The sequence below is a fragment of the Carassius auratus genome, chromosome 27 (assembly GCF_003368295.1).
Source record: "Carassius auratus strain Wakin chromosome 27, ASM336829v1, whole genome shotgun sequence".
NCBI lineage: Eukaryota > Metazoa > Chordata > Actinopteri > Cypriniformes > Cyprinidae > Carassius > Carassius auratus.
This window is the reverse complement of record NC_039269.1, coordinates 23739215-23766774: the sequence shown is the minus strand read 5'-3', so window position 1 is coordinate 23766774 and position 27560 is coordinate 23739215. Positions and strand designations below refer to the sequence as shown.

The 27560-nt window shown below is 35.8% G+C and overlaps 1 protein-coding gene across 3 annotated transcripts in view; it reads right to left on the bottom strand.

Annotated features, from left to right (window-relative positions):
• Positions 1-18970, bottom strand: part of cables1 (Cdk5 and Abl enzyme substrate 1) — a 29444-nt gene extending 10474 nt beyond the window's left edge. The window contains exons 1-5 of one of the 3 annotated variants that reach the window (XM_026206788.1): positions 18186-18969; positions 7010-7063; positions 4908-4979; positions 3062-3154; positions 1994-2071 (exon numbers count right to left, since the gene is read on the bottom strand). In XM_026206788.1, the coding sequence (XP_026062573.1) occupies positions 1994-2071; positions 3062-3154; positions 4908-4979; positions 7010-7063; positions 18186-18727 (839 nt within the window). In that variant the 5' untranslated portion in view covers positions 18728-18969. Of the gene's footprint in view, positions 1-1993; positions 2072-3061; positions 3155-4907; positions 4980-7009; positions 7064-18185 lie in introns of all 3 variants that reach the window. The other 2 variants (XM_026206791.1, XM_026206790.1) reach the window with 2 other exon arrangements.
• Between the last annotated feature and the right edge of the window lie 8590 nt (positions 18971-27560).

Genomic DNA, 27560 nt, shown 5'->3' with positions numbered 1-27560 from the left:
AAGCCAAAACATCAATGGAATAAATCATGCTGAATTTTGCCATGAGCCATTCATCATAATGAATGCATAATTAAGCAGATTCAGTTATATAATACTATATACAAGGGGGTCCAAATGTTGGAGATCACATTAAAAACAAAGAAGCATTCAGCATTTCAAGGTCAAATTTAATCAACCACTTAAGCAAATTATCTACTAACATTCTAATCAAAATGTCCAAATCAGTTTTTCACCATGTCCAAAAAGTCAGGGGCCAAGTTGCATAAACTTAGTCAACATGTTAAGACTGTCTTAAGAACTAGTTTGACAAAATAGCAGTTGGTCAAACTATAATTTTCCAATATATATTTTGGAATACACTTTTCAATACAAATAAGACCAATCTACCTTTTCAAAACTGAAGTTATGACCATTCTTGAAAAAAAAGACAAAAATTTTAAGACTAGTCTAAACAGTTTATGCAACTGGCCCCTAATTTTCTTTCTTCCATTGGAATATTAACAAGTAAGTGTTGAAGTTAATGTCAGCTCTACTTTCACTGAAACAAAAGATGGATTAACCAAAGAGTCATTTTGACATTCATGTTCCTTCTTAAAAATTATTAAAACAATAATACACCTATTGAGGACGATATTCAGATTAAATAATGCAAATTGTGAACTAATGCATTTTCACTTGTGGTCTGGGACTTTTATACAATACATCATAATAAAGAGAGGCTTTTATCTCTACAAGGCTTTTATCAGCTTTTAAATGGACATTTAAATGGATTTAACGCTGCCCTTTGTCCACTTAATATACGGTTTCACAATCTGTATCACAAATTATTCAAGTTTTCTTCTGTTAAAGCATTAATATTAACACTTTTTTATTTTTTTGTGAATGGAATAATGGAAAGAAACAGTGCAACATCTAAACGTTCAGTATTAAGTCATTATTAATAAAGTATATGAATACGGATACAGCAAGACTCCAGGTCTACTGTACCCCATCCCCTACAGAGCCTAATCTCAGATAGTAATAAATCCAATGATTGGGATTCCCTCAAGTTGCTATCATTAAAAACAAACCAACAACGTGTCTTCACTCTTATGCTCAAAGCAAGCTGAACTGTTTAAATTGCATTTTTACTCCGTAAACAGAAATTTAAGCAGGCCTCAAAAAAGCCAAAACTATGTTAAAGCTTACGTGTGTAATTTCTATTAGCATCACTAAATGGAATGTAAAAAAAAAAAAAAAAAAACTGTTTTCTAACAGGTTTTCGCCTCAAATTAACACCATTGGTTGAGCTGTAGATTTTCAAGATACTCAAACAAGTGTTTTAAAGCACCATCACAGAGCTCTCAATTTTCAGATAAACAAACCTGCATATGGCTTACCTACAGTTTTCTCTGCATATTAGAAAGTCATAGGAGAAACCATTTTAATGTATTACGGAAATAAATTACAAGCTTCAGCTTTAAACATTGGGAAAGCAGGCAATGCCAAGGTGTAGGTAAGAAAAACGTCCCATTAGAAGTTAGAAATAAAGGCATAGAAATGTTATTTTTTAAATATCAAAGAAATAGCTGTATAGCTGCAGCTGTATAGCTCCAGTTAAAGAAAAAAAAAAAAAAAACTAAATTCAAGGGTGAGGTTTATTTAAAGCATGCACAAGCTTGTTGGTCAGTCTCTCTGAATTAAAAGTACTACCAAAAATCAGGAGAGCCATGCATGATACAAAATGTATACCAAACAATCTGTGCATACAGTCTAAAAACAACTGAATAAATGAGAACACTATGTGAAAAAATCTAAATAATAGTTAAAAAACAACATTCAGTGTATATACTTTATGTAAAATATAACATATTATATAGAAGATGAATACAGGATGTTTATTTTTGGAACCATTGATAAGGCCAAGGGGGGAAAAAATGGTAGGGCTCGAAAGTGAAGGGATAAAAATGATGATGATGATAAAAAGAAGATTTACATGCTGAAGAATACGTACCCTGTTTGGCTACAATCTCGATAGGGCAGGACAGAAAAAACACTATAGAAGGATCTTCTGCCACTGATAAGGACTATCCTATAAAGACAAAACGATACATAAACTAATTGAAGAGAATTTTGTCAATATAGAGGTCAGGACCACAGGTAAAGATGAGAGAAACGCAGTAAATAACTGACATGAAATAGTATGTCATAAATTATGTAGGACTGTATCTAGAAATATCCAACAAAGATCAGAAGAAAACAAAAAGAAAGTCAAATTGCTTATAAAAACAATCTTTGAAGTAAATTAAAACCTGACTGAGATATCTGAGAAGAACTGAACATGTTTACAAACAAACAAAGGATTTAAGAATCTATTATTCTGCCAAAGCTTTTCAAGTGCTTATATTTCCTTTAGAAGTTCATCAACTGCTAATAACTGAAGCATAAATAAAACAATGTGTTGGATCAAAGTACAGCCACATCAGACACTGCAGTTAGCTTTACAAAATAAAAGTCAGTGACTTAATTGCAAGGCTGCAAAACTGTTTATTTTATGGATTTTCTCAAATGCCCAAAGAAAAAACAAAGCTGGTCACACCTCTTGTTTCACAACACACCAATTCAAAATCCCATTCAGATAAAAGAGAGCATCTGGCTAACACTCTAGAATCAATAAAAAAACATGCCCCAAATGTTTGGGTTTTAGAGTGTGTCTGCTTCAACTATCAATTTAAAATACAAGAGGGTCAGTAAGAGATAAAAATCTCACACACACATACACACACACACACACACACACGCACACACACACACACACAGATGAACATCTGCATAAGAGTAACGAAAAACATTCTTTCCTTTTCCAGGTTCTACAACTTCAAGTGTTCCAGGAAAAAGGTCATCAAAAAGGGATTTTTTTTTTGTGCAAATTAAAAAAAAAAAAAAAAAAAAAAAAAAAAAAGAGAACCAAGAAAAATCTTTTAATAAATTCAGGGGGAGTCTTTTGCTGAAAGACTTGATGTGTGGGTGCATTTCTCTGTGAGATGTCTGTGTGTGGGCCGTTGGGTAGCTGTATGCATACCTTCCATTGCGCATATCATGCTGTCTTATGTTTTTGATGAAGTGGACCTTCTTGAAGCTCTTTGGTCGGGGTGAACCAGATAAAGTTCGGCATCTAGATAAAACAAAGCAGCATCAACACTGTTCATTAGAGGAATAAATACTGCTATTCTTATGGCTATATATATATATATATATATATATATATATATATATATATATATATATTTATATTAGGGGTGTAACGATACGCGTATTCGTATTGAACCGTTCGGTACGAGGCTTTCGGTTCGGTACGCGGTACGCATTATGTACCGAACGGTTCGTTGGACTAATTAATTATATTTGGAAAATATATATATATATATATATATATATATATATATTTAATATAATGAGATGCGTTCAACAAGGTAGTCCAAAATGGCCAATGCGTTAACAGACCAGAAATAAAAGATCCTCCAATAACCAACAGGTCTGGTGTTTGGGTGCACTTTACCAGTCGATCGGGGCATCCAAACAAGCACGGAAACCAAAAATGCACTAGTACTGTATTGTGTCGGAATTTCCTGAGCAGTACGATACAATTAACAGGCCTGCACATTATTAGATAGAAGAACTGTTATAAATAGAACGTATGCACGGGCAGTTTTGAAAACTCCACCTACTTTACTCTTGGCATAGTGCAGCGCAAATCGCGTGGTATCTGAAGGGCAACGCTGAGCCCAGGGTCCAGCGCAGCGCGTACCGCGTCCTGTGGGAAAGACCCTTTTGCAACGAGCCTTCAGCGCGTACTGAGTGAGCGAGCACATTACGCTGTAGTGGAAAACGCAGGTTTTTAAGAACATGCTTAATGTAATTGAGCCCCGTTACAACATTCCTTCACGAGCCCATTTCAGCCAGACCGTAATTCCTGCTTTGTTCCAAAAAACATAAGCCCTATAGAGAATTGAGTAAAAACACACTCAATATAAAGAGTTATAGAGTTCCATATAAAAAGTTACATCTTTGTATTTGTTCATAACTACTACAACAATATAACATTTTCGTTTTTTTTTATAAGGAGCTGTTTTTGTTTTATACAGTATGCTGCTAAGAAAACACCATAGAAGATGGGTAAAGAATAGCTCCATCATTGTTCAATGTAAAAAAAAACAACAACAAAAAACATACTTTGTTAGTTTTAATAAATAAAACATTTTTAAAAAATCAAGGAAATTTATCTGCCAATTTTTTTCTTTTTGCTGTATCTAAAACGTACCGAACCGTACCGAACCGAACCGTGACACCAGTGAATCGTATCGAACCGAACCGTGAATTTTGTGAACCGTTACACCCCTAATTTATATATATATATATATATACACACACACACACACACACACACACACAATAGAGAAAATATCATCTAAACTGCTTAATATAAGGCTGCGTTAAGAAACTATTCTTAACAATAACATTATGATTTTCTGTAAAGCTGCTCTGAAACAAAGTGCAGTGTTTTTTTTTTTTTTTTTGACTCGTAACAATTTATTTATTTACAAGCTTTATCCTAGTGTAACTAACTTCAAGCACTGTTAGTAAATCAGAATACGTCTAAAGAGACCAGGCTTGTTAAAGAGTAAATAAAACAATTGTGTTAAACATAAACTATGCGAAAAATAAGTCTGAACAGCATTACAATTACTTTTAATAAATCACTTTTAAAGTAAAAAGGTTTACATAATGTTAACTGAAAGAACAATCAGATGGGTTACCAACGCAATAATGTATTTATCACAATCTGTCACAATCACATGTGTACCAGGTAACACTTCTGGCCGTTGAAAAGTTTCAGCACAAAACAGATATGTTCCTGCTGGTAATACCTTCGTAGAGGGGCGTTCTCCTCAATATCCTCCAGAGTCTCCAGTGAGGAACGCTGGGATATTAGTCTCCGCCTGCAAATGAACAATAGAGTAAGATTTGTTTAGTGCTCCATTTAGTAATATCACAATCCTACATTTCTAGAAGAAAGTTCACATTTTCATATATTCCTTAAGCAAAATAAAGGTATTTAAACTAAGCTTATTTTATTGGAATGGTAAAAGGGAATGATGCAAGCAAGAGTTTTTATCACACAAGAGGCTTATGCACAAAAAAAAGCAACTGCTGAGTTTCACACACCACTTATTGAGTCAAACATATAACCAGCTTATTATAATTTAGCACATTGCTAAACAAAGCTTGAATGAGTGCTCAGCAGTGATGGGAATAACGGCGTTATAAATAACGGCGTTACTAACGGCATTACTTTTTCCAGTAACAAGTAATCTAATTGATTACTCTTCTCATCTTAATAACGCCGTTACCGTTACTGCCAAAAAATGCGGCGCGTTACTATAACTGATGATGAAGCTGTTTTTTTTTTTTTTTTTATCAGACCAACTAGATCTCTGAGCGAGAGGCAAATACTTTTTTTTTACTGTTCTTCCTTGGTTAGTGGGCAGAGCACGAGACAAGCGCATAAATGCTGACGATTGGCTGAGGTAGAGTAAAATTTCATTGTAAGCCAATCAGAGGTAGAGTTGGGCGGGTGTTCGAAAGCACGCATAGTAGTGATGGGAATTCGGCTCTTTTGACTCAGCTCACTGAAAAGAGCCGGCTCTTTGGCTCACAAACGGCTCTTTAAATGACTTTGACTATAATATTTCAATTTTTATTACATAATTATTTAATATCTATAGGCTAAATTTGAAAAAATAGAGTCGGCTCTTCAGATATGCGAGCCAGCTCCCGAAGTTCAACTTAGAGTCGGCTCATTCACGAATCGCGAACGACTCATCAAAAGCTCATTCGCGAACGAGTCGATCCATCATCACTAACGCTCATTTGTGAACTACCCATCATCACTAACGCTCATGAATTGCGAACAACCCATCATAACGCATAGTCGGACAGGACAGGACACACAAGGAAAAACACAAGCCAGTCAGTCAACGAGAGACAGGTATGGCGACGAGCCCAAATAATCCAAAAGTAGCCTTCTCTAAATGGAAGTATAGACATTACTTTTTCCTTCAAGAAATTAAAGAAACAATAAAAGGAAATATCAAAAGTTCCCAAAAATCTATCGTGTTATTTTTATTGATCCACTATATAAACATAATATCTACATACATGGCATTTGATTGGAGGCTAGTCTCACTTTGTCCCACAGCAACATTTTTTTTAGATGTGTGTACAATGTATCATATTTCTGTTAATAATGTATTGTATTAAGTGTCCATTTCATTATTATATTCAGATTTATCATAAATAATTGAACATGCACATGTATTTTAAGTTCCTTTAAAGAGGGGTAGAGGTGGGGTCACATTTGAGCATTTAAAATTTAATTTTACTTGAAAGTAACGCAATAGTTACTTTCTTAAGTAACTAGTTACTTTTAAAATGTGTAACTGAGTAACTAATTTAGTTACTTTTTGGAAGAAGTAATTAGTAACTGTAACTAATTACTTTTTAAAAGTAACTTGCCCAACACTGGTGCTCAGCACTGAGGGCTGTAGAAAATTACTTTAAATTCAGTTTAAAGTTTCCCATCAATACCAAACCTGTTGCAGCACAAGTGTTCAGCTTTATTATTTTCTTGATGTAATATGAGATCACACACAGAATGTTCCAGAAACAAGCCCCTGTAAGAGGATAAGCCATGGCTCCAGCAGAGATTTCAGTTACACTTTCACATAACACATTCCTTCTCACAAGCTGAGGTAATAACGAACATCTAGTAGTCTGCTGATATGGTACAACACACCAGGGAGATTAAGAAAAAGCCTTATGAGCAACTCTTGTTTCTATTTCAAGCCATTATCAATAAGCAGTTTTTCCTCAAAGTTCACACACTCTAAGCTCAAGTTCTTCATATCTGCTTTTCAAAAGCAGAGAGCAGCACTGAAAACCAGGTTAAGCATGGCCTTGTTGCAGAGACCTGTATCTGTGGAAACGTGGGCTGAGGAATGCTCGTGTTCCTGCCAAATAAGCTCTGAAATCAGACCAATAACAGACACCTGATAAGAGTGTGACCACTGCAAAAGTACACTGTATGTAGTGTTCATTCAAGCTCATCCTTCTTTCCATTCAACTCAAGTCACCTTTATTTATTTAAGCTTTCTGAAATACAGATTGTTTCGAAGCAGCTTTATAAGTGATTAAAAGTAAAATAATGATTCAGTGATGCAAACAGTATTCAATTCTGCTGTAAAGCATCCCTGAAAAGACAACAGTAAACAGTCAATATTCAGCTGAAATCAGATCATTGTTAATTCAGTCTGGTTCAATAATGGTCCAATGCTCCTCAGTTATGGAACAAGTTTAATTCACCTTTAAACAATAAAATTACCATCCAGCTAAATTCAGTTTTAATCCAATAGTGTCTGTGCAGTCAAGTTAATACTATTGCCAAATAGTAAGTGTCCCCAACTAAGCAAGCCAAAAGGCGAAAGTGGCAAGCAACGCAAACCCATCACGTTACAGAAACTGGGAAAAAACTTTGGGAGAAACCAGGCTTTAATATAAAGTAAAACTAAGTAGTTAGTAATATTGTGAAAATATTTTTACTATTTAAAAATATCTGTTTTCGATCTGAATATGTTTAATGTACGTAACATTAAATTTTCAGCAGCCATTACTCCTTGTGTCACATGATCCTTCAGAAATCATTTATGCTAATTTGCTGCTCAAGAAACAGTTTTGCTGTTTCTTTAGTGGAAACAGTAATACATTTTTAGAATTTGTTTATTATTTATATAGAATGTTGTAACATTTAACAACAATTAACATATTAGCAGGACATGAATTTTGAGAATATTTAAAAGTGTTCGTGCAAAAATGCAATGTGATAGCAATCAGTGTACCAAGAGCATACACACAGTTTGTTTATGCATCAATAATAATAGACTCAAGTGCATATAAGGACCACTGTTGTATGTCATTGTCTTTATCCTGAGAGTTTTTGGGAACACAGGACTTTTACAGGATTATGTCCCACCTTTACTTAAAACAATGAACGGTGGTATATTTTTAAGATTGTGGTAACAGAAATGCTGTTGTGTAATGGCAAGCAGATGTGGCAGGAATAAAGGATGACGTATTTGGATTCATCAGTAGGGTGGAAAATGGCATAAAGTGAAATTTTACTGCTGTTACGAGTCATTTCTTGGATTGTTAAAAGAGGGTGCTGTATTTGTGTGTATAGTAGGTGCATCGTGCAAATAGTGTTTTCACACACTAAAAAAAAAAAAATATTGTCAGTGCACTACAGGTGCAAAAAAGAAACAACAAAAAAGGAATAACACATACTTTATGCAATCAAGTCACAGTCTCCCTGAAGAAATGAAAGATAGCTTCAGCACACCAGGTGCATTTTAATTGTAATTTTCTTCAAATGGAAAACCAGTAAAATATTAGTAAAATATATATACTCCACAACATTACTCTTGTGGTATAGGTTTATTGGTTAGTGAACAGTACCTCATTTGAGATGGAACTAGTTTTCCCATTTCAGTTCAACTACTGTCAAGTTCAACAAATTTCAACAAGTTAAGCTTAAGTTCTTGCATACCTGTGTGTTTATAGACTTAGTGTGTTCTTTTATAAAAAACACTACAAATCTATTACGATTAATTTTGCTTTTACAGGGAGGAATCAAAACATCAAAAGCTCATCTCAATTTCAAAAGTTGCCTGAATCTTTGATCTTGGAGGACTGAATGAAAAACAGAGCTGTGTGTTCTGGGTGAGAATGCTTTACACCATTGGAATGGTAAGAAAACAATGGTCATGACCAGACAAAAATACATTACCTCAGTCAAAACATTAATACACAACATGTCTAATGTTTATGAAAGGATTTTCAATCTCAATAAGGCAATATAAAAGACTTATTCTCACAGTTTATTCTCTTACTCTCTCAGACTTATTCTCACATCTATAGCATGAATAACAATCATCATCCAATGATAGTAAAAGCACAGAAGTTATTGTATTGGGCCTTTACCATGCAAAGAGTAGCTTTCTAAACATGAGGTTACTAGTTTGTGAACCTGACTTGTAACAGCAGTAAAATCTAACTTTTTTTGCCATTTTCACATACATGGCATCCTTTATCCCTGCCACATCTGCTTGCCATTACACAACAGCATTTCCTTTACCTCAATCCTTAAAATACCACTGTTCGTTGTTTTAAGTAACCTGTGGGATATAATCCTGTAAAAGTCCTGTGTTTCTGAAAACTCTCAGAATAAAAACAGAGCAACAAGCCACAGCAGGCCATGCTTTGTTTTTTTTTTATCATGTCTTGGCCTGAATTTGTCTGGTGCCAATTCCTACCACATCCGATACTGGTTTAAAGTCCTGGTTTAAAACTTTTTCCTACTTCATTTATTTAACTGGAAAAAATGCCAGCATAATCTCTTAGCAATGCCAGCTAACCGCACAACACAAAAGAAAAGGACATGGTCCATCCAAAACATGACTTATGGTTATGGAACATATCTTATAATGAGTAGGGAGGAAATGTCATGTTTTGTTAAGAATAAATTAGAATATGTGGAAAAAGAAAAACAATGACATTAAGGACAAAGTACATTCATGTACTCTAAAATGAATTCACAGTGTATTCCTGGCTATTAGCTGCTGTATTTTAACACTAACTTCTGTTCAATTCTCCAAGCCTTGTAACAAATTGTGTTCTGTAACACTTTTATACTATCTAGGAAAAAAATAAATAAAAGTAAATTAGATACATGTTTCCAACCTAAAGCTACAGATCACTAATCCCCATAATGGAAAATGTTTGATACTTATTTTACATAACAGAGAATGCTATTGCAACACATTCTCACTTCCAACTAGTCACATATTGACGCTTGATCAGGACCCCTTGACATCACTTTTGACACATAGGATACCCCTTTAGCATAATTGTACACATTTTTCACAACAGTTTTATACTATTTACACATTTGTGAGCATGTAACCCAACACCTGCCCCTAAACCTACCATTCGTCAATAAAACACAATATACTGTATAACAAGCAGATACAACTACTGTCAAAATGTATTTAAAAAGTATTGCTATTCCAAGTCTTCTGACATATTTGTGAGAGGATTAGACCTAGATGCGACTGCCTTCTTCATCCGTGTTAAAAGAAAAAATAGATCCTGTATGCAGTCATTGTCCAAATTAAAAAAATGTCGCAGAAGAAGCCTTACGTCAGTCTTGGTTGTGAATTGGCTCTTGTATGTCTCGTGTAATTGCGTGATTGCAACATGCTACCGGAGTGTTTCTTTGAATGAGATTTTCAGCGATTAAGACCTTATGTTTTCCATTCTTCTTCACATAAAGACATCGTATGGCTTCAGAAGACTTGGAATGCAACACGACTTGTTTATACTTTTTGTTTATTGTCATTTGCAATAAATAATGTTACATGTGACTGGACTTATGTTTTCCTGTTATGTGTTTTATATTGTTCAGTAGTGTGTAGGCTTAGGTTACGTGTGCGTTTAGGTGATCTAATGAAAGTATACATTTATATTAAGTTATTACACTTTTTAAAAAAAATGCATGCAAACCATTAAATTAAGACAAACAACTGAAAACAATGGAGAACCCTGCACATTGAAAACTTACACCAAAGGGGTACCTTGAGTGTCAAAATGCGATGCCAAGTGATCCTGACCAAGACTCAACATAGTTAAAAGTGAGAACGTGTTGCATATAGTTACCTTTTTCCCCTACAGCAAAATTGAATACGGTATTATGGTGTAAATTACAGCTATAGGTCGCCTGATATATCGGTCGGCCAATATATTGGGCCGATATTTGTCATTTTTTAATATATCGGCACCGGCCGATATCCGTGTTTAGTAGTGCCGATTTAAAGTCAGGCATGTTGGAGGGCAGCCCTGTGTTATTGGTGTGGTGGAAAATGCTGCTGCCGCATGTGAAGGACCCCATTTTACTTTGTTCAATGTTTCCCGTCAAGGAGACTGCTGAATGCGCCTCTTTAAATGGTTTTGTGGTGCTCGTTGTTGTATTTTAAAATGCAATTGCAATCTTTTGAAATGACATTATAATATTAAAAATAAAATTATCCCAAACGTAACTGTGGCACTTGTGGCTGTGCTGCGCAGTCAATGAACCTCTTTTTTTCACATGAAACATTTTATGCAAGTATTATGACCAGTAATTTATTTGATCGATTTTTAATTTTTGCATTCCGCTAGGCCTATTTGTTTTAAAAAATCCGGCATTTACAGTGCATTAGATCGTGACAGTGCATGCGTGCTTGCATACGAGGATGAGCGAGTTTGGCTAGATGTTTTTGGAGGTTACTGCTCACATCTCGTTCTGCACATATCCAAATGTTTCCATATTCACAATGTATCTGAATGTTAAACTAAAATATTTTTTTCAATGTAAACTAGACGGAAAAGATCATCCTCTTCACATGAGCATGAGTGGACCGGTATACTACGGTCTATTTAAATTGACCAGTGTAACCTTTTATATGTTTGGTTGACTTGTACTTTATTTTAATAATGAACAGACTTCGATGTAAGTTTGAAAGTAGAATGCACTTTAGATTTTCTGTGTCATTTATACCAAACATAAATGTTGCTGATTGCTAGTGTGTTTGCATCTCTACTATTATTTATTTTTTATATATTTAACATTTTATATTTTTCAGTTTAATTGATTTTAAAAATGTTATTTATAAAATGGTATTTATTTTATTTAAATGTATACTTAAGTTTCAATCTTAGAATTCTGCCTGATAAATGCTCTAAAACTATATTACCCATTTTATATATTTAATACTTGGTCAGTTTTTTTTTATTTATTTGGCTAACTTTGGATACATTTTTTATTTTAATCCATTGCAGTGCTCAAAATTAAGATTCGAGAGATGGTTCGAGTGCTCAACAAATGATGATAAGTTTAGAAATGTTGTGTATCCACTTATTATTAGTGTGACATTTTAGCATGCAAATGAAGGGGAAAACTTCAAGATATCGGCCCTAAAAATTGGCAGCACATATCGGCCATCGGCTGACCCCGACCGCTAAATATCGGCATCGGCTATAGAAAAACCCATATCGGTCAATCTCTAATCTATACCCTTGAATATTTCAGAGCCCTCTACTTAATTGTCTTGGAGGACATTGCCATTGTGAGGCAAGATTAAAGTCGGCACCAGAAAGATACAGGCTATTTGCACAGATGTATAGCCACCAATTAGAGCTCAGGAATTACATAACACCACACTCTTCACACAGTTAGACCTGACAGAGTTTCAATAATGCTTTTGTCTGGCCCGACCAATCAAGGCAGACTGTAGCTTAACAGAAGGCCCTGAAGAGCAGGATCATATAGGGTGTGTGTGTGTACATTGTGTTCTTGAAGGCATGTGCCAGCACATTAGACAGAACTACATTGCACACTCTTTCTTCACAGGCTGCTCTTGGCAGTGCATCTAAAGGTTTTGGTCTTCCTAATGGAAAGTGGTAGCCCATGCAGGAGGGTCTGGGAGAGGAAGTGGAGGTCAGAGGCAGGGAGTGGAGGAAGGGGGCGGGGGGAGTCAGGGCAGAGACTGGGCATCCTGCCTGGAACCTGTGATTGTTTCTAGCAGCTGCCCATTTAGAACAAGTCCTACACTGTTTAAAGCACAAGTATGTAATGTTAAAATACTTTCTCCTATCTGTGCTTAATAAGTAGAGATGACTATAAAAAACAAAAAATCTGTAAAAATGTACTTTAAAAAAATGGCAGTTATAGCTGCTAGAAATTCACCTTAAAAATACATTTTACAGAATGAAAATACAGTTTACAAACAAAATTTAAATATATACTATATTTAATTAACTGCCATAATGTTATCATAAAGCTCATCTCAATTTCAAAAGTTATCTGATTCTTTGATCTTGGAGGACTGAATGAAAAACAGAGCTGTGTGTTCTGGGTGAGAATTAACTGATTTGATCTACAAGCTGCCGAAGAACTAAAATAGCCTTGTATCTTTATAAAAACACAAACACAAGTGATAAGGAAAAGGCAGCATGTACACTCAAAAGTAACCCCAAGTGCTGTATAGCTTTTCCACAAGCTCAGGTAAAAAAATTCATAGAAGATGCATTGTGTCATGCACACAAATACAAAACCATCATGATACCACATATGACATTAAATTAAACATTGATTTAACAACTTAGGTTGTAACATAAAGCCCTAATGTACGTAACTGAGAAAAAAATAAAACTAAGAAGAAACTGCTATTTCAGATAATATCCATCAAGAGTGAAGTGTCAAAAGGAACTATAAGTTTAACAGTGATTTACTGTAACTTTTACTGATATTATTATCAATATATATATATATATATATATATATATATATATACATATATATTTATTTATTTTTTTGATGCTAGCTATTTGTTGACTTCTGGAGACATACTGAAATGATTGAAGTGAGCTTTGGGGTGGGAATACCCATTTAGTTCAACCAATTGTAAACTATGGATATTTTGGTAGACCGGTTTAAAACCCAACATTATTTATAAAACTCTTTTTGGCTAGCTCAAAAATTATACACTCCACTGTTAAAGGGTTAGTTTACCCAAAGATTCGGTCATTAATCACTCCCCCTCATGTTGTTCCAATCCTGTAAAGGCGGGCGTACACGGTGCAAATTCGGATGGTCGGAAGATCGTATGTCCACGCACACGGCACGAGTGAGTTTATCTGAAAATCGTACGGACGAGATGATATACGACACGATTTTACAACCTGCGAATTCCAGAAACAATCGCACGAAGTCGATAGACGCGTTCGACTTGAAGCACCGCTGCACGCACAGAAGGATCACTGTATGACATTAAAGTACCGCGAGAGCGATAAGAGAGCACACATATCCAATGCATTCGAATCGCTCTCGCAGTACTTTAATGTCATACAGGTGATCAAGTGGAACACGCCTAATATAACTGCTCTCCCTCTCTCATAACTGCATATAAAATACTGATACGAGCCGTGACTGTTTCCTACACGTACAGGTTATTTTTCAGCAATAGGAAACTGGGACGTTTGTTTACCCTGTGTGTGTGTTACAATGTAAACATGGTTTGTGAGGACAATTCCTGTGCCCTCGTAAACCAAATGGCTTTAAAATTTAAACATGCATTTTCCGTGATGGATAGAGGTAGTGTATGGGGATAAACAGTATAGAATACCGTTACATTTATGGAGAGTCCCTGTAAACTACATATGCGTGTGTGAGAGAGAGCGAGAGAGAGCGAGAGAGAACTAAAAAGGCATTGGAATACGTTGCTAGAAACATACAGCGATCACTGTTCCTGTCAGACTTCACCGAGTTTATCCTCCCACATTCGCCGTGGCGCTGCCGTCTTCGTCTTCTGTGGTTTTCCTAGTTCGTGATTGGTCAACTTCAGATAAATCAACAAATCGGCTCGTTCAACCGCACAAATGGCACGAATTCAAACCGATAGCTCACAAACTTTTTAGACATGTTTAAAAATGATCGGGAGGCCCCGTAAGCCACTCTGCTCGGCTCGTAGTTCATCGCAAATGATACGAGCCGCGACCATACGAGCATACGCGATTTCCACACGATTGAAAAAAATCGCATGCAAACTCGTACGACAGCAAAAATCGCACCGTGTACGCCCGCCTTAAGACCATCGTTCATCTTCGGAACACAAATTAAGATATTTTTGATAAAATCTGAGAGCCCTCTGATTCTCCATAGACAGCAATGCAAATGTAATTTTCCCAGGTCTAGAAACGTAGCATAGTAAAATAGTCCATGTGACATCAGTGGTTAAAGAGTAATTTTATGAAGCTATGAGAATATTTTTTTGTGCAAAGAAAACAATAACAACATAATTTAAGAAACAATTCTTCTCCCCGAATTACCTTCTTCCGGCCCTTTTGGAGAGTACCCCAGAATGTAATCAAAATAATCAGTGTTTATGCTCAGCATGTGCGTGCTGAACGTAAACAATGCTGATTACGTTGATCACATTCTGGGGTACTCTCCAAAATGGCAGAAGATGGTAACTCAAAACTTAACACAAAAGTATTCTCGTAGCTTCGTAAAATTACGGTTTAACCACTGATGTCACATGAACTATTTTACAGATGTCCTTGCAATGTTTCTGGACCTGAGAACACTGCAGTTGCATTGCTGTCTACTAGGGCTGGACTAAATGTCCAGATTCAATTAGATTTCGATTCTCAAGATTACATTACATTACATTACAGTATCTCCACCATGATAAGTGCTGAATGAATGACAGGCTTTCCATTGTAACATCGCTCAAAGGTAAATAAATGTGACATCTAGTGGAGAAGAGTAATGATAAGATTATATAACCAGATCTTGTTTTAAATGTGTACTGAAATACAGTAAATACTGGAAAAGTTTAATTTGTGGCTTTTGAGAATCAATATTGAATCAACGTCCTTTAAAAAACGATATATCAAAAAATAAAAGTTTTTGCCCAGCCCTACAGTGTCTATGGAGGGTCAGAGAGCTCTCTGATTTTCTCAAAAATATCTTAATTTGTGTTTCGAAGAAGACGAAGGTCTAACAAGTTTGGAACTACATGAGGGTGGTAATCAATGACAGAATTTTTTTTTTTTTTTTTTTGGTGAACTAACTCTTTAATAAAAAGTACAAATGTGCATTGGATCAGAATTGGAAGATTAGAGTGGTAATACAACTGTCCTCACAACAAATGAAGTTTACTGAGACATGGCAAATTATCTTGAAGTTAAATGAGAAATGTATTTCAGAATAGGCATTACAAATATACTGTTCTCGCATTCTCTTTAAGTAATAGTTCAAAATAATCGTTATATATTATTTATTTATTTGTTTATTTTTATTATTACTGTTGTTTTTAAGTAACCCAATATATTAAAAATAATTCAGACATTTTACATTTGTCTGGAGTCAAACCAGTTCATTTAGATGTTGGGACATTTTTTGACCCATCTCTGAGTACCTTGCACAACTAAACCAACAGGAGACCAAATTATTGCTGTGAAATGAAGCAAGAATTAGGTTTCAGGTCATTCCAGTGCCTGCCAGTACTAGAGTGAAGCACTAAAACAGTTATTTTCATGAGAAAAATAAATAAATTTTTCTATTTTAAGTCCCTTTTGGGTCACTCTTTCCTTACAAACACCAAAGAAAACATTGCATACTGTCTATCTATATTCACAAAAACATTCCCTGCTGCCTCTCTGACTCCAAGACAAAAAAAAAAAAAAACTGAACAAAGGACATCCAACTTGCATGCATGGCCTCTAGTGTCTCAAATTACAGCACATTCATGTTCACATTAAAGCACTCAAAGCAGGTGCAGAAGGTGTGTGTGTGTGTATGTGTGTGTGTGTGTGTGTGTGTTTATATATATTAATGTGTGTGTGTGTTATATATACATATGCTAGAAAGAGGAAGTAAAATATACTGTAACTTAATGACTGTAGATTTGGTTATGCTTTGCATGCCTCATAAAGCAACAGTTAGAGCAACAGACACCAGTGTTGTGGCTGTTTGGCTGAGATTGAAATGTTGTGGTTAAGTTGGTTGGAACTGAAACTAAAGTGCCTGGCAGACACTTCAGTGTTGCCACCTGCTCATCTCTGATTAGACACAGTTGTCACTATGAACATGCTAAATATATGATCCTGGTACTTTACAGATACTGGCTGCTGTGTGTTTTTCTTCACATTTCGAAGAGTAATACGCTTTGAAGAGTTTTAAGGGCCATATTAATAGGTTTTTACATTTAAACAGTTCTGACAAGTTCTGATTATTTTTTAAATGCTGTCAAGTAAAAAGGTGATTAATAAAAACATCAGTGATTAAATAACACCCAGTGATTCAATGGCGGAAAAAAGTCTGATATTAAATGTAAAAATATATTTTTAATTCTTGTTAAAATGTTTTGTTAAGCACAGGTGAATTGAAAAATTCAGCCATGCAAACTGTGTCATCGGCATGTGTCACTCAGAATGCAGGTCACTTAGGATATTAATGAGTGAGTGATGTACTGTACAAAAGTCTGAATGGAGTTTATTGATTGATTTTTGTCAGGGATTGTGTTTAATGTGTCTAATGGGGCCATTAGTTCAATGGCAGCTAATCTCCCAATTCAATAAATTCTAGGTAATCCCTCACTTCACAACAGCTTCTATGTGAATTTCTCTAAAAAAATATACCTATATCCCACCCACCTCAACAGTAACATTGTGAAACACTTTTGCAATAAAATAAAAAAAGTACACTGTTTAAAACAATTAAAGACACCTAGTGGGACCCATTACTGTACACAAACATTGTGATGTACAGTATTTATGTCTGAATATAGTTCTGAAAGTTGCCATGCCATTCGTTTAAAAAAAGTGTCTTTATATCAGACTGTTCGTATCACAACGTAGTTGCAAATGTTTGTACTTTGCAATTAATATTTTGCATTATCATTTTAAATTATTAAAGAGCTATGTTTAACACAGACAGGCCCACACCACAAAATGCATGAATGAAATTCTATGAAATATTCTACATACCAACCCAAATTGCATTTTATTTTAGAGATGGTACTAGTGACTTCTTGCACGGGTGAAATGCAGATAAAGTTTGTTAATACAATTGATATACTGAATAAAATGTATTTGGACGGACACTTTGTGGTAGTTGACGTGGAACTACACCAGAGGTGACATGCAAGTAAAACTTAAGAATTGACTTCACAAATCTTCAAAAAAATAGACTCAACATTAGTCTGTTAAAAGTGCTTATAAATTGACTCAGAAAGGTTCATTTATTTCTAAAATCATTTGTTTTCATGTGCCACTTGGTTTCCCTTTTTTGTTAGATTATTTATATGCATCAATATAAATGCAATACTACAAGTGAGCTAAATTTAAAGGATTATATTTGTTTGGTGCATATTTGCATATGTAAGTAAGTACTGATTAACACGAATGAACTTGCATGTTAATAATTCGTGGAGCACCATACTGCATAACTGATATTAATGACCTGTCCTCATCCCAGTGCATAAGGTTACCTGGATCTCTGCAGTTCCAGGGCAGAATTGGCTATCTGCCCTCCATCCAGACAGCAGTAGTTCTGGCTGGACTGCCTGGAGTAGGACACAGGCAGGATTCCCTGAGTGTACGTCTGAAGTCTCCCTCTCGTAGCCGGCGGAACTGCTGAAAAGGGGGAGCTGAACACGGACTGGAGCACCTGAGAACCGCACACATCCCCCTCCGCATCCTCCTCGAACGCCGGAGGAGGAGTAGCAGTGACGGCGGCGGCGGCCGCGCTGGGACCCGTGATCCCAGCCATGAAACCAGCAGCTCGGGCACTGCTGAGAGCCTGGTTCGCTGCTGCGGCCAATGCCTGCTGGCCCACTGCAGAAACCAGGCTCTGTCTAGTCCCGGAGCTGTCCTCGTCTTCGGTCTGATTCTCCCCGTCATCCTGCACGGGTCGTCCGTCCAGAGAGATGTTGCTGAGGAATGAGAGTGCAGCTTGTCTCCGTCGTGGATCTATTACGCGCTTCCGTGTGTGCTCCAGACTGGAGGGCTTCATCTGCAGCGCGCTCGCCATTAGCCGTAGGATAGTGCGTGTTTGTCAACGGAAAGGGTTCATAGTGATTGTTTGGATATGGGGTGAAATTGGTGGTCAAAGCGCCATGGCGTTGGCTTTTAAGTGCCTGCTGTGTTTTACTGTGTGTGTACAGAAAACCTGGGTCACGTGTGTGCAGTATTGTGGCAGCAGCAGCTTTAGTCTGACCAATGGGGATTCATGAGAACAAGGCGGTGTTCCAAAACATAGCGAGTCGCCTAACTAGACAGAGTTTGTAACGTTAGTGCTTTTGGAATTTAGTTCAAAATTCTAGACAGCACGTTCGAGAGCGGTTAAGTTCATTTAGCTGAACGGATTCTGAGCTCGCTCTCGGTGCTAAAACTGCGGTCTACTCAGGCGGCTCAGCACGTTTTGAAACACAGTCTGCGTGTTTTTCCCCTTGCCTTCATTTTTGTTCCGCCCGTCTGGGCCACTTGGACAGGACATTAAAAAAAATTACATAAAAGTAAACATCTTAGGTACGAACAGTCCGAGGTAGCCCGAGGTCTTGGTGTCCCTTTAGACATCGCTGTTGTGTGTTCAAATAACATTTCAATTCACCTCAAACAACTTTAAATAGACTTGCTCTCTTCTCAAGACTTTTAAACATTTAATAGGTATTGGAATTTCCTTGGGTAGTTTTACATAACTTCGTCCCCTTGCCAGGGTAAAAGTGTAGCTTGAATGTACTCACAAGCATTCATGGTAAACGAAAATATAGGTACTTTTCTGCCATTTCTATTGAAATTTCTATGTCATTATAATGTGTTTGTAATGACAAGAGTGCACTCAACTGTGTTAGAAAACATCATTATAAAGTACTCAACAAGCATAGTATACTTAAATGGGAAGCTTGCAGACCACCTTGGTTTGGCATCCATGTTTCCAAAACAAATTGCATATTTAAAATTGGATTGTCCAGCTGGGTGGCCTATGGTGATTTAGTAACTGAACGTCACACATATGAATATAAAACACTGTGAGTGTTATGGATTCCTCTTCTAACCAGCTAAGCTGAAATGAAGAAACTCCACATGATGGCACAATTTCTTACAATAACAGACGGTCACTGACTGTGACTTACTAGCTGCCCTAAAAAACTACTCCGTTTAATAGCAGTTGTTTTCAACATCACAACTCCATCTAGTGGTTAATCAAGTTACACGCAATATGCCTAGAATTTATGTGAAGATGAAAGAATGATTTCTTCAAAGTGTTCACTAGATGGCTCCAGAGTTTAGCCTAATAGTTCAGATAATAAAAAAAAATAATAATAAATATATATATTACCCAGATAATGGTGCGAGTGAGCTAGATTCCAGTGATGAAATGAATGAGGGAGGTGATATAAACCTGTGATGAAATATATGAGATTAAAGGTAATTTCTCTTTTGTAACAGATACTCAGGAATTATTTCTCAATCAGTTCCCTGGGTTACAAGGTTTATTTTAAGTGAACACACTGTGGTGCAGTTTGGGAATATTGTGGTTTTTATATCATATACACACTCCCATCTCAAACAGTTTTATGAGCTCGTATAAACTGGGCGACTACATGGAATATTTGTACTTCTAGTCTCAATTGTCTACTAATTTGGCCAACTAAATAAAGGAGATTCCTGTAACTGTGGACTACAACATCCATGCTCCAGTTATAGTGGGTGGTCCCTTTGCTCTGTCATCTTCTCAGAATTCTTCCCCACTGATAACCTTCCTCTGTCAGAAGCACTCAGGTCAATGACATTATTCTAACATGCTGAGTTAACCATGTTAATGACAGATACTCAAGCAAAGAAATACGTTAGCAATTCCTTCATCACAGAAGCTGTTTTTCCTTTTTTGTTGTTGTTGTTGTTGTTGCCCAGAATCTGCACATAAGCCATGGTATTCAGAGACAAAAAAGTTGGAAAGACTATTGTGTTGGACAAACAAAATCAAATATCAGCATTAAACATCAATAAAACAAGACTTTCACTTTTCATTCCTAATTTGACAGATCCTCAATTGGTTGCGCATTCGGTGTTGTTTTATTACTTCCTCAGTCTCATGACGCACCAAAATAACACGGCTTTTCACAGTGTTTTTTGAGGCTGCGCTGTCACGAGCAACAATAATGTAACTCTCGGCCAGGTTAATCATATCCCAGAATCAGTGGAGCAGAGCACAGACCTCAGACTCTCTGTCCCTGTGTGTGAAATGCAGCACTTCCTGTGTTTGTGTGGGGTTTCCTCCCCCTGAAGTGATTTTGGCACCTTATTGTGAGTCATGATGCACACGCTGTGGCAACAGCTTCACTATGATTTAAAGAAAAGAACGAAAATATTGCTGATGGTTTTCTAACAGCTGGTGGTTGGGAATATGAACCTGGGAGAACTGGGATCTTGTGGAACCGAAAGTGAAAGTGATTTATCAGAACTATCAGTCTGTTCTTATCAGCTGGGTTCAGGGAGCAAAACGTGATTCATGTGATGTGACTATAAAGTTGTTGTTTTTTTTAAATAGTTTTGGGAGTGTCTAAGAAATGTAGGAGTCACATGATATGAGTCAGTTTTGTTAGAAATGTATGTACGTTGTTTTTAATAAGATACCAATTTAAGTGGTGATTTATATACTTCCAGGAGCCTAATCGGAGTGATGGATAGCTGCTTCTGCCCTAACGTCACCCAGTCTGACGCTGAGCGTTCTTGTTGTTGCTTCTCCGTGGTCAAGAGGGCAGAGGTGGCTGGGCAGAGGGAGATCTGCGGTCAGATTGTAGAATTGATGAGTGAGTTTCTTGGGGGAACTGTGAGGACGTCTATCTCCTGCCCACCCGAGGGCCACAGCAGCCCCACATCAAACACACCAGCTCCACTGTGATGTATGACGGCTGCGCTGCACTTTCAACCATAGTCGAGAAGGTCCATCAAGGGATTTATCTCAAGGGAGGATGAAAGGAGAAGCAGAGGCGTCTGCCAAACAAAGGATCATGGGGGCCAACAGTACAGGTCAGGCCTGGCCCTCAAACTGGAGAGATTCATATTAGTCCACTTTAGCTGAAGACACATTCTGGGCAGAGATGGGTTGAGTGGAGACTAAATATTGGGAAAGTATTGATAATATTAAAATTTGTGTATGGAATACTTTTTTCCCAGACTATTCAGTAATACATTGGTTATTGATGTGACAGATGAAAATTCAATTCATTTATACAATGACTGTTACTTTATAAAGCCTATGTATCATACATCATTTCTTGGTCCTCTTAAAGAAACAAAAATACTGGAGAGATATCTTGTACTAAATATATTGCATGCTTTCTGATTTGTGGTTCATATTTTTTAGCAAGTAAAAATCCTTTTAATATCATTCTAAAACTTTTTTTAGAATTTTGATTTGATTTTGATTTACTGATGTAAATTTAAGAATACTTTTATATATTGTTAATAATTTCATTTGATTATTTTTTTTGTATTATTATTATTTTATCTTACCATTTACTTGATTAACCATATATAATTTTTTAAGAAAATTCATATTTAAAAAGTCAGTATCAAATAGGATATTTGAGGATTTTAGAGAATGCATATTTGTACTCAAATACCCTTTTTTTTATCATAAAACTAAGCATTTATATATCATCTCATTCACAATGACTGACCACTGATATGTATATTCTTTACTTTGGCCATGTAAATATCAGCAACTGTACCAGATTTGAATTTTTTTTTTTCAGTTTGGGCCTCTGAATAAAATTAAGATGTTTATTTGCTCCGTGAGTATTAACATATTCTCTTACTAAATGAGACATAATAGTAAAAAATATGATACCCAACAAAGAACATAATGGTACATATATATATATATATATACATACATGTTACATGTACATGTTGTAAAATGTCATGTGGAGTGATTCCCTTAAAAAAGTATGATATTATAATATTAGAATAAATAAATATACATTATTTATATTTGTTTTTAATAAAATGAAGAAATTAAGAACATTTTATTCGAATTTTTTTTAGAAATGTACACTTTAAAAATTAGGAAGATGTTAAGTTTATTTGATAGTTCCACTGAAAGACTTTCATGTCATTAAATTGAAAGTTTTGACAGTGATATAAAATACACCTCTGAATTATATAAAACCTGAATACAAAAAGTACAAGTTCTAAGAACTTGGAAAATGCTTGAAAAACTAGATTAAAAAAATAAGTAAAATAAATAAATAATAATAATAATTGGCCTTTCTTAAAGGGATAGTTCACCCAAAAATCGAAATAATGTCATTAATAACTCACCCTCATGTTGTTCCATACCAGTAAGACCTCCGTTTATCTTCGGAACACAGTTTAAGATATTTTAGATTTAGTCCAACAGCTCTCAGTCCCTCCATTGAAGCTGTGTGAAGGGTATACTGTTCATGTCCAGAAAGGTAAGAAAAACATCATCAAAGTAGTCCATGTGACATCAGAGGGTCAGTTAGAATTTTTTGAAGCATCGGAAATACATTTTGGTCCAAAAATAGCAAAAACTATGACTTTATTCAGTATTGTCTTCTCTTCCGTGTCTGTTGTGAGAGAGTCCAAAACAAAGCAGTTTGTGATATCTGGTTAGCGAACGAATCATTCAATGTAACCGGATCTTTTTGAACCAGTTCACCAAATCAAACTGAATTGTTTTAAACGGTTCATGTTTTCAATAAGCAGTAATCCACAAATGACTTAAGCTGTTAACTTTTTTTGTTAACTTTTTGCTGTTAACACAAATGACTTAAGCTGTTTAACACCCTAAAGTTAAAACACGAGTTTTAGAACAAGAGAGTTAAAACAAACCAATATCCCAGAGTAATTCATTTACTCAAACAGTCCACCGACTGAACTGCTGTGACGAGAGAACTGAAGATGAAGATGAACTAACCCTTTAATCATGTACACATTTTATGAAACCAAATTCACTGTTTCACAAATTCATAAATTCATCTTACACTCAGATCAAGCAGCAGTAAAGCATCATATTATTAGTGATATAAACATTGCCATTGCAATGTGATCATTCAACATTTAGGAAACCGTCCCACCTTCCCCCCAATATAAGCCCCCCCAAAACACACAAATCTGACATGTTCCTGGAATGAGTCTGAATTCCTTGAAAATTAGATTATCAGATCATTTTAACAACTCCAACTGACCAGTTTCTACTTAAAGGTTTAATAGTTCATAGTTAATCATTCAGTTTTAGAATCATTATTATTTGATTTTAAAATAATGTAAAAATCATTATCTTATAATAAAATTATGAAAAGAGTTTGTGTAAAAGAAGCTTGGGCAGTTTGTGAGGGAAAAACATCTGGAATTAAACTGCATAATAACAAATGTATTATGTAAAATATTCATCATTGATGAGAATAAAATTAAACAATACTAAATTTCTCCATGATGTAAGTTATTAGTCTAATGATCATGTGTTACATATGAGTCCATGACCTCTTGAATGTGGTAACTGAGGCACTCCATAAAGCTGTCAGATGAGAGCTGACCATATTAATCACAACATCATTCTTGCACACAACTTCAACATTAAAACAATTTAGTCATAATGGGATAGCATTTTTGAAAACAGTTTGAATCTGTATTTGTTTTCCATTCTCTTGCGTGGAGGAAAGCAGGCCTGTGATAACATACTTTACTGTTCGGCTCAAAATGAAAACATTCATTTGTATTCATTTGAAGAGGATAAGCAAGCAGTTGGTGGAGACACTAAAGTTGGCACACATGAGCTGTGTTCCAAAACCTCTAGTGAGGTGCCTTGTTGTCTATTGCCTTCATAGGCAACTTTCTTCTTAGGCAGCATCAATCAGGGGTTTTAAAGGATGGCTGCAATTGAGTACTGGGGATTTTGTGGGAAGGTATTAAGAAACACAATGTAAAAGTAAAAAAATAAAAATAAATAAATATATATATATATATATATATATATATATTTTTTTTTTTTTTTTTTTTTACTTTTACATTGTAAAAAAAGGTAACACTTTATTTAAAGGTTTTACACTTTACATCCACTAATGTACTACGGTGGCCGAGACAGCTCAACACGTTGCAACTTAAGAAAGCACATGCAAACTGAAAAAACATCAGCAAATGAAGAAAACATCTTCACCGGTTTGACAACACAAGTGTTGCAAATCATCACAACACATGCAAATAACAAAACAAGCTGCATATCATCACTACACATGCATATAACGAAACGCGCTGCAAATCATCACTACACATGCATATAACCAAACGCGCTGCAAATCCTTCACAACACATACACATAAAGAAATGCTGCAAATCCTCACAACCTATGCATTAACGAAACGCGCTGCAAATCATCACAACACATGCAATTAACAAACATGCTGCAAATAGCACTGACCTAAAAAAGTGTCGGACCCAACTTGGATTTGTTTATCGTGCAGTGGCTACTGGTCAGTGGAGTAGTTGGTGTTTAAAAATGAGCCCAAATAAGCTGAATAATTACATGATTAAATGTAAAACGTTACTTAAGATGGCTAACTTTAACATTCTCAACTAAATATAATTTCAAGGTTAATGAAAATAAATTTGCAATGCTTCATAAATTTTTTCACAATGTGTATGTGCTGTGAGGATTCGCAGCGTTTCTTAATTTATATGTGTTGTGACGTATTTGCAGCGCGTTTCGCTATATGCATGTGTTGTGAAGTATTTGCAGCGCGTTTCGCTATATGCATGTGTTGTGAAGTATTTGCAGTGCGTTTCGTTGTATGCATGTGTTGTGATGATTTGCAGAGCGTTTCGCTATATGCATGTGTTGTGAAGTATTTGCAGCGCGTTTCGCTATATGCATGTGTTGTGAAGTATTTGCAGCGCGTTTCGCTACATGTGTTGTGAAGTATTTGCAGCGCGTTTCGCTATATGCATGTGTTGTGAAGTATTTGCAGCGCGTTTCGTTGTATGCATGTGTTGTGAAATGTTTGCAGCGCGTTTCGTTGTATGCATGTGTTGTGAAATGTTTGCAGCACGTTTAGTTGTATGCATGTGTTGTGATGATTTGCAGCGTGTTTCATTGTATGCAAATGTTGTGAAGTATTTGCAGCGCGTTTCGTTATATGCATGTGTTGTGATGATTTGCAACACACGTGTTGTCAAACTGATGAAGATGTTTTCTTCACTTGCTGATGTTTTTTTTTTCAATTTGCATGTGTTTTCTTAAGTTGCAGCATGTTGAGCTGTCTCGGCCACTGTTTTAATAACAATAAATTATGCATAATTTCATGCAAGTAACCCCAAGCCAAACCCTAATCCTAACCCGAGCCATAAAGTAAGTACATGTAGTTAATTAATACAAAAAATATATATTTCTGTCTGCAGCTGACTAAGATTTGGACAGAGCTGTAGTCTCAGTGTGAAAATGCACAGCACAGACCTCTCCAAGAAATTATCTGCCCAGAATGTTTCCCATGCTCCATTAATTTAATGTCACTCGCTGCACTTCAGTTTTCTAAATTTGTTTATCCAAGCTATTGCCTTTAAAAGAGATGTTCTGGCATCCACTTTCACTTTGCGTTCAAGAAAACAACACACTGAGCCACTGACTGCACACATGTGGACACATAGTGACACTTGTAGAACAAAAACACCTCTTGTTTCATAGAAACCCCTTTTTTAGGGAAAAGAGCACAACCCTGTCTTACTGTTTGGCGAATATTTTGATTTCAGGTAAAATTAAGCATGGCAGGATGGGGACACTGGATGAAACAATAAAGGGCCAAGAATGGGGCCACATTTGGGTGGCTAAGAGGAAACATGATGGAGGATTTATTGGGGGAAGTCTGAGGTTAAAACAGTTCATTGGGAAGGTCAGTGTATAGACTCTAAGTTTACTGTAACAGCAGCCTATAACTTTGAGGAAAAGCCCACGCAAGTGAGTGGGCAAAAACAGCAGTCTTTCAGTATAAGAGGAAGGAGTATATTATGAGTCAGCATGTAGAGAGGAAGAAGACCTGTGCATTCCACAGCCATGGGATGACTGTACTGTGTGTGTTCAAAGAACTGTCAGATTGGTTTAGTGCTTAAAAATATGTTCTCCTATAGAAATTCATGTAATACATTTCATTGACATTTATACATGATGACCTTTTCCCCTGAAATACAAGCAAGTCAATGATCAATGATTCCTTCATTCCAATCTCTGTCGAAAGCTGTTTGATCTTAAACAACATGTTCGTTACCTGTCCTTTGACACTGAAACCACTGTAAACCGAACCCTAACCTATAGTAGGAACATGTTAATTAATATAGCTCCATGTATTTATTACACCTTAAAACAAAGTGTAACCTCTTTCTAAACAACAATCCTCTGTTATATAATTTTCAAGATTGTAAAAAGTGACAACATATTTTAGGTACACGGCTTGGTCAGTATTTAAAAATAAAAAATAAATAAGTGAAAAAAAATCAGTAAAAACTAGGTAATTATTAATTCATAAATATAATCACATTAGCACCTTATGACATTTTACAAATAAGCTTGACAGATAACATCTACATATTTATTTATTAATTTATTTTTTAACACTGATACAGTTATGACTGTATTATTATATGGCATTATTTCCTGCATATTGGTTTCAGCATGTTGCTAATTCCACACAAAGTGGTTTGCATTGCATAGTGAACAAAATATATATATTTTAACAGAAATATTAAAAGAATATGCCACATTACTTTGTAGTAGTGTTTTCATTCTTTGAATATTTATAGTTGATAGTTTTTATAATTTATCAGTTGTACCTTGCCATGAATTCCCT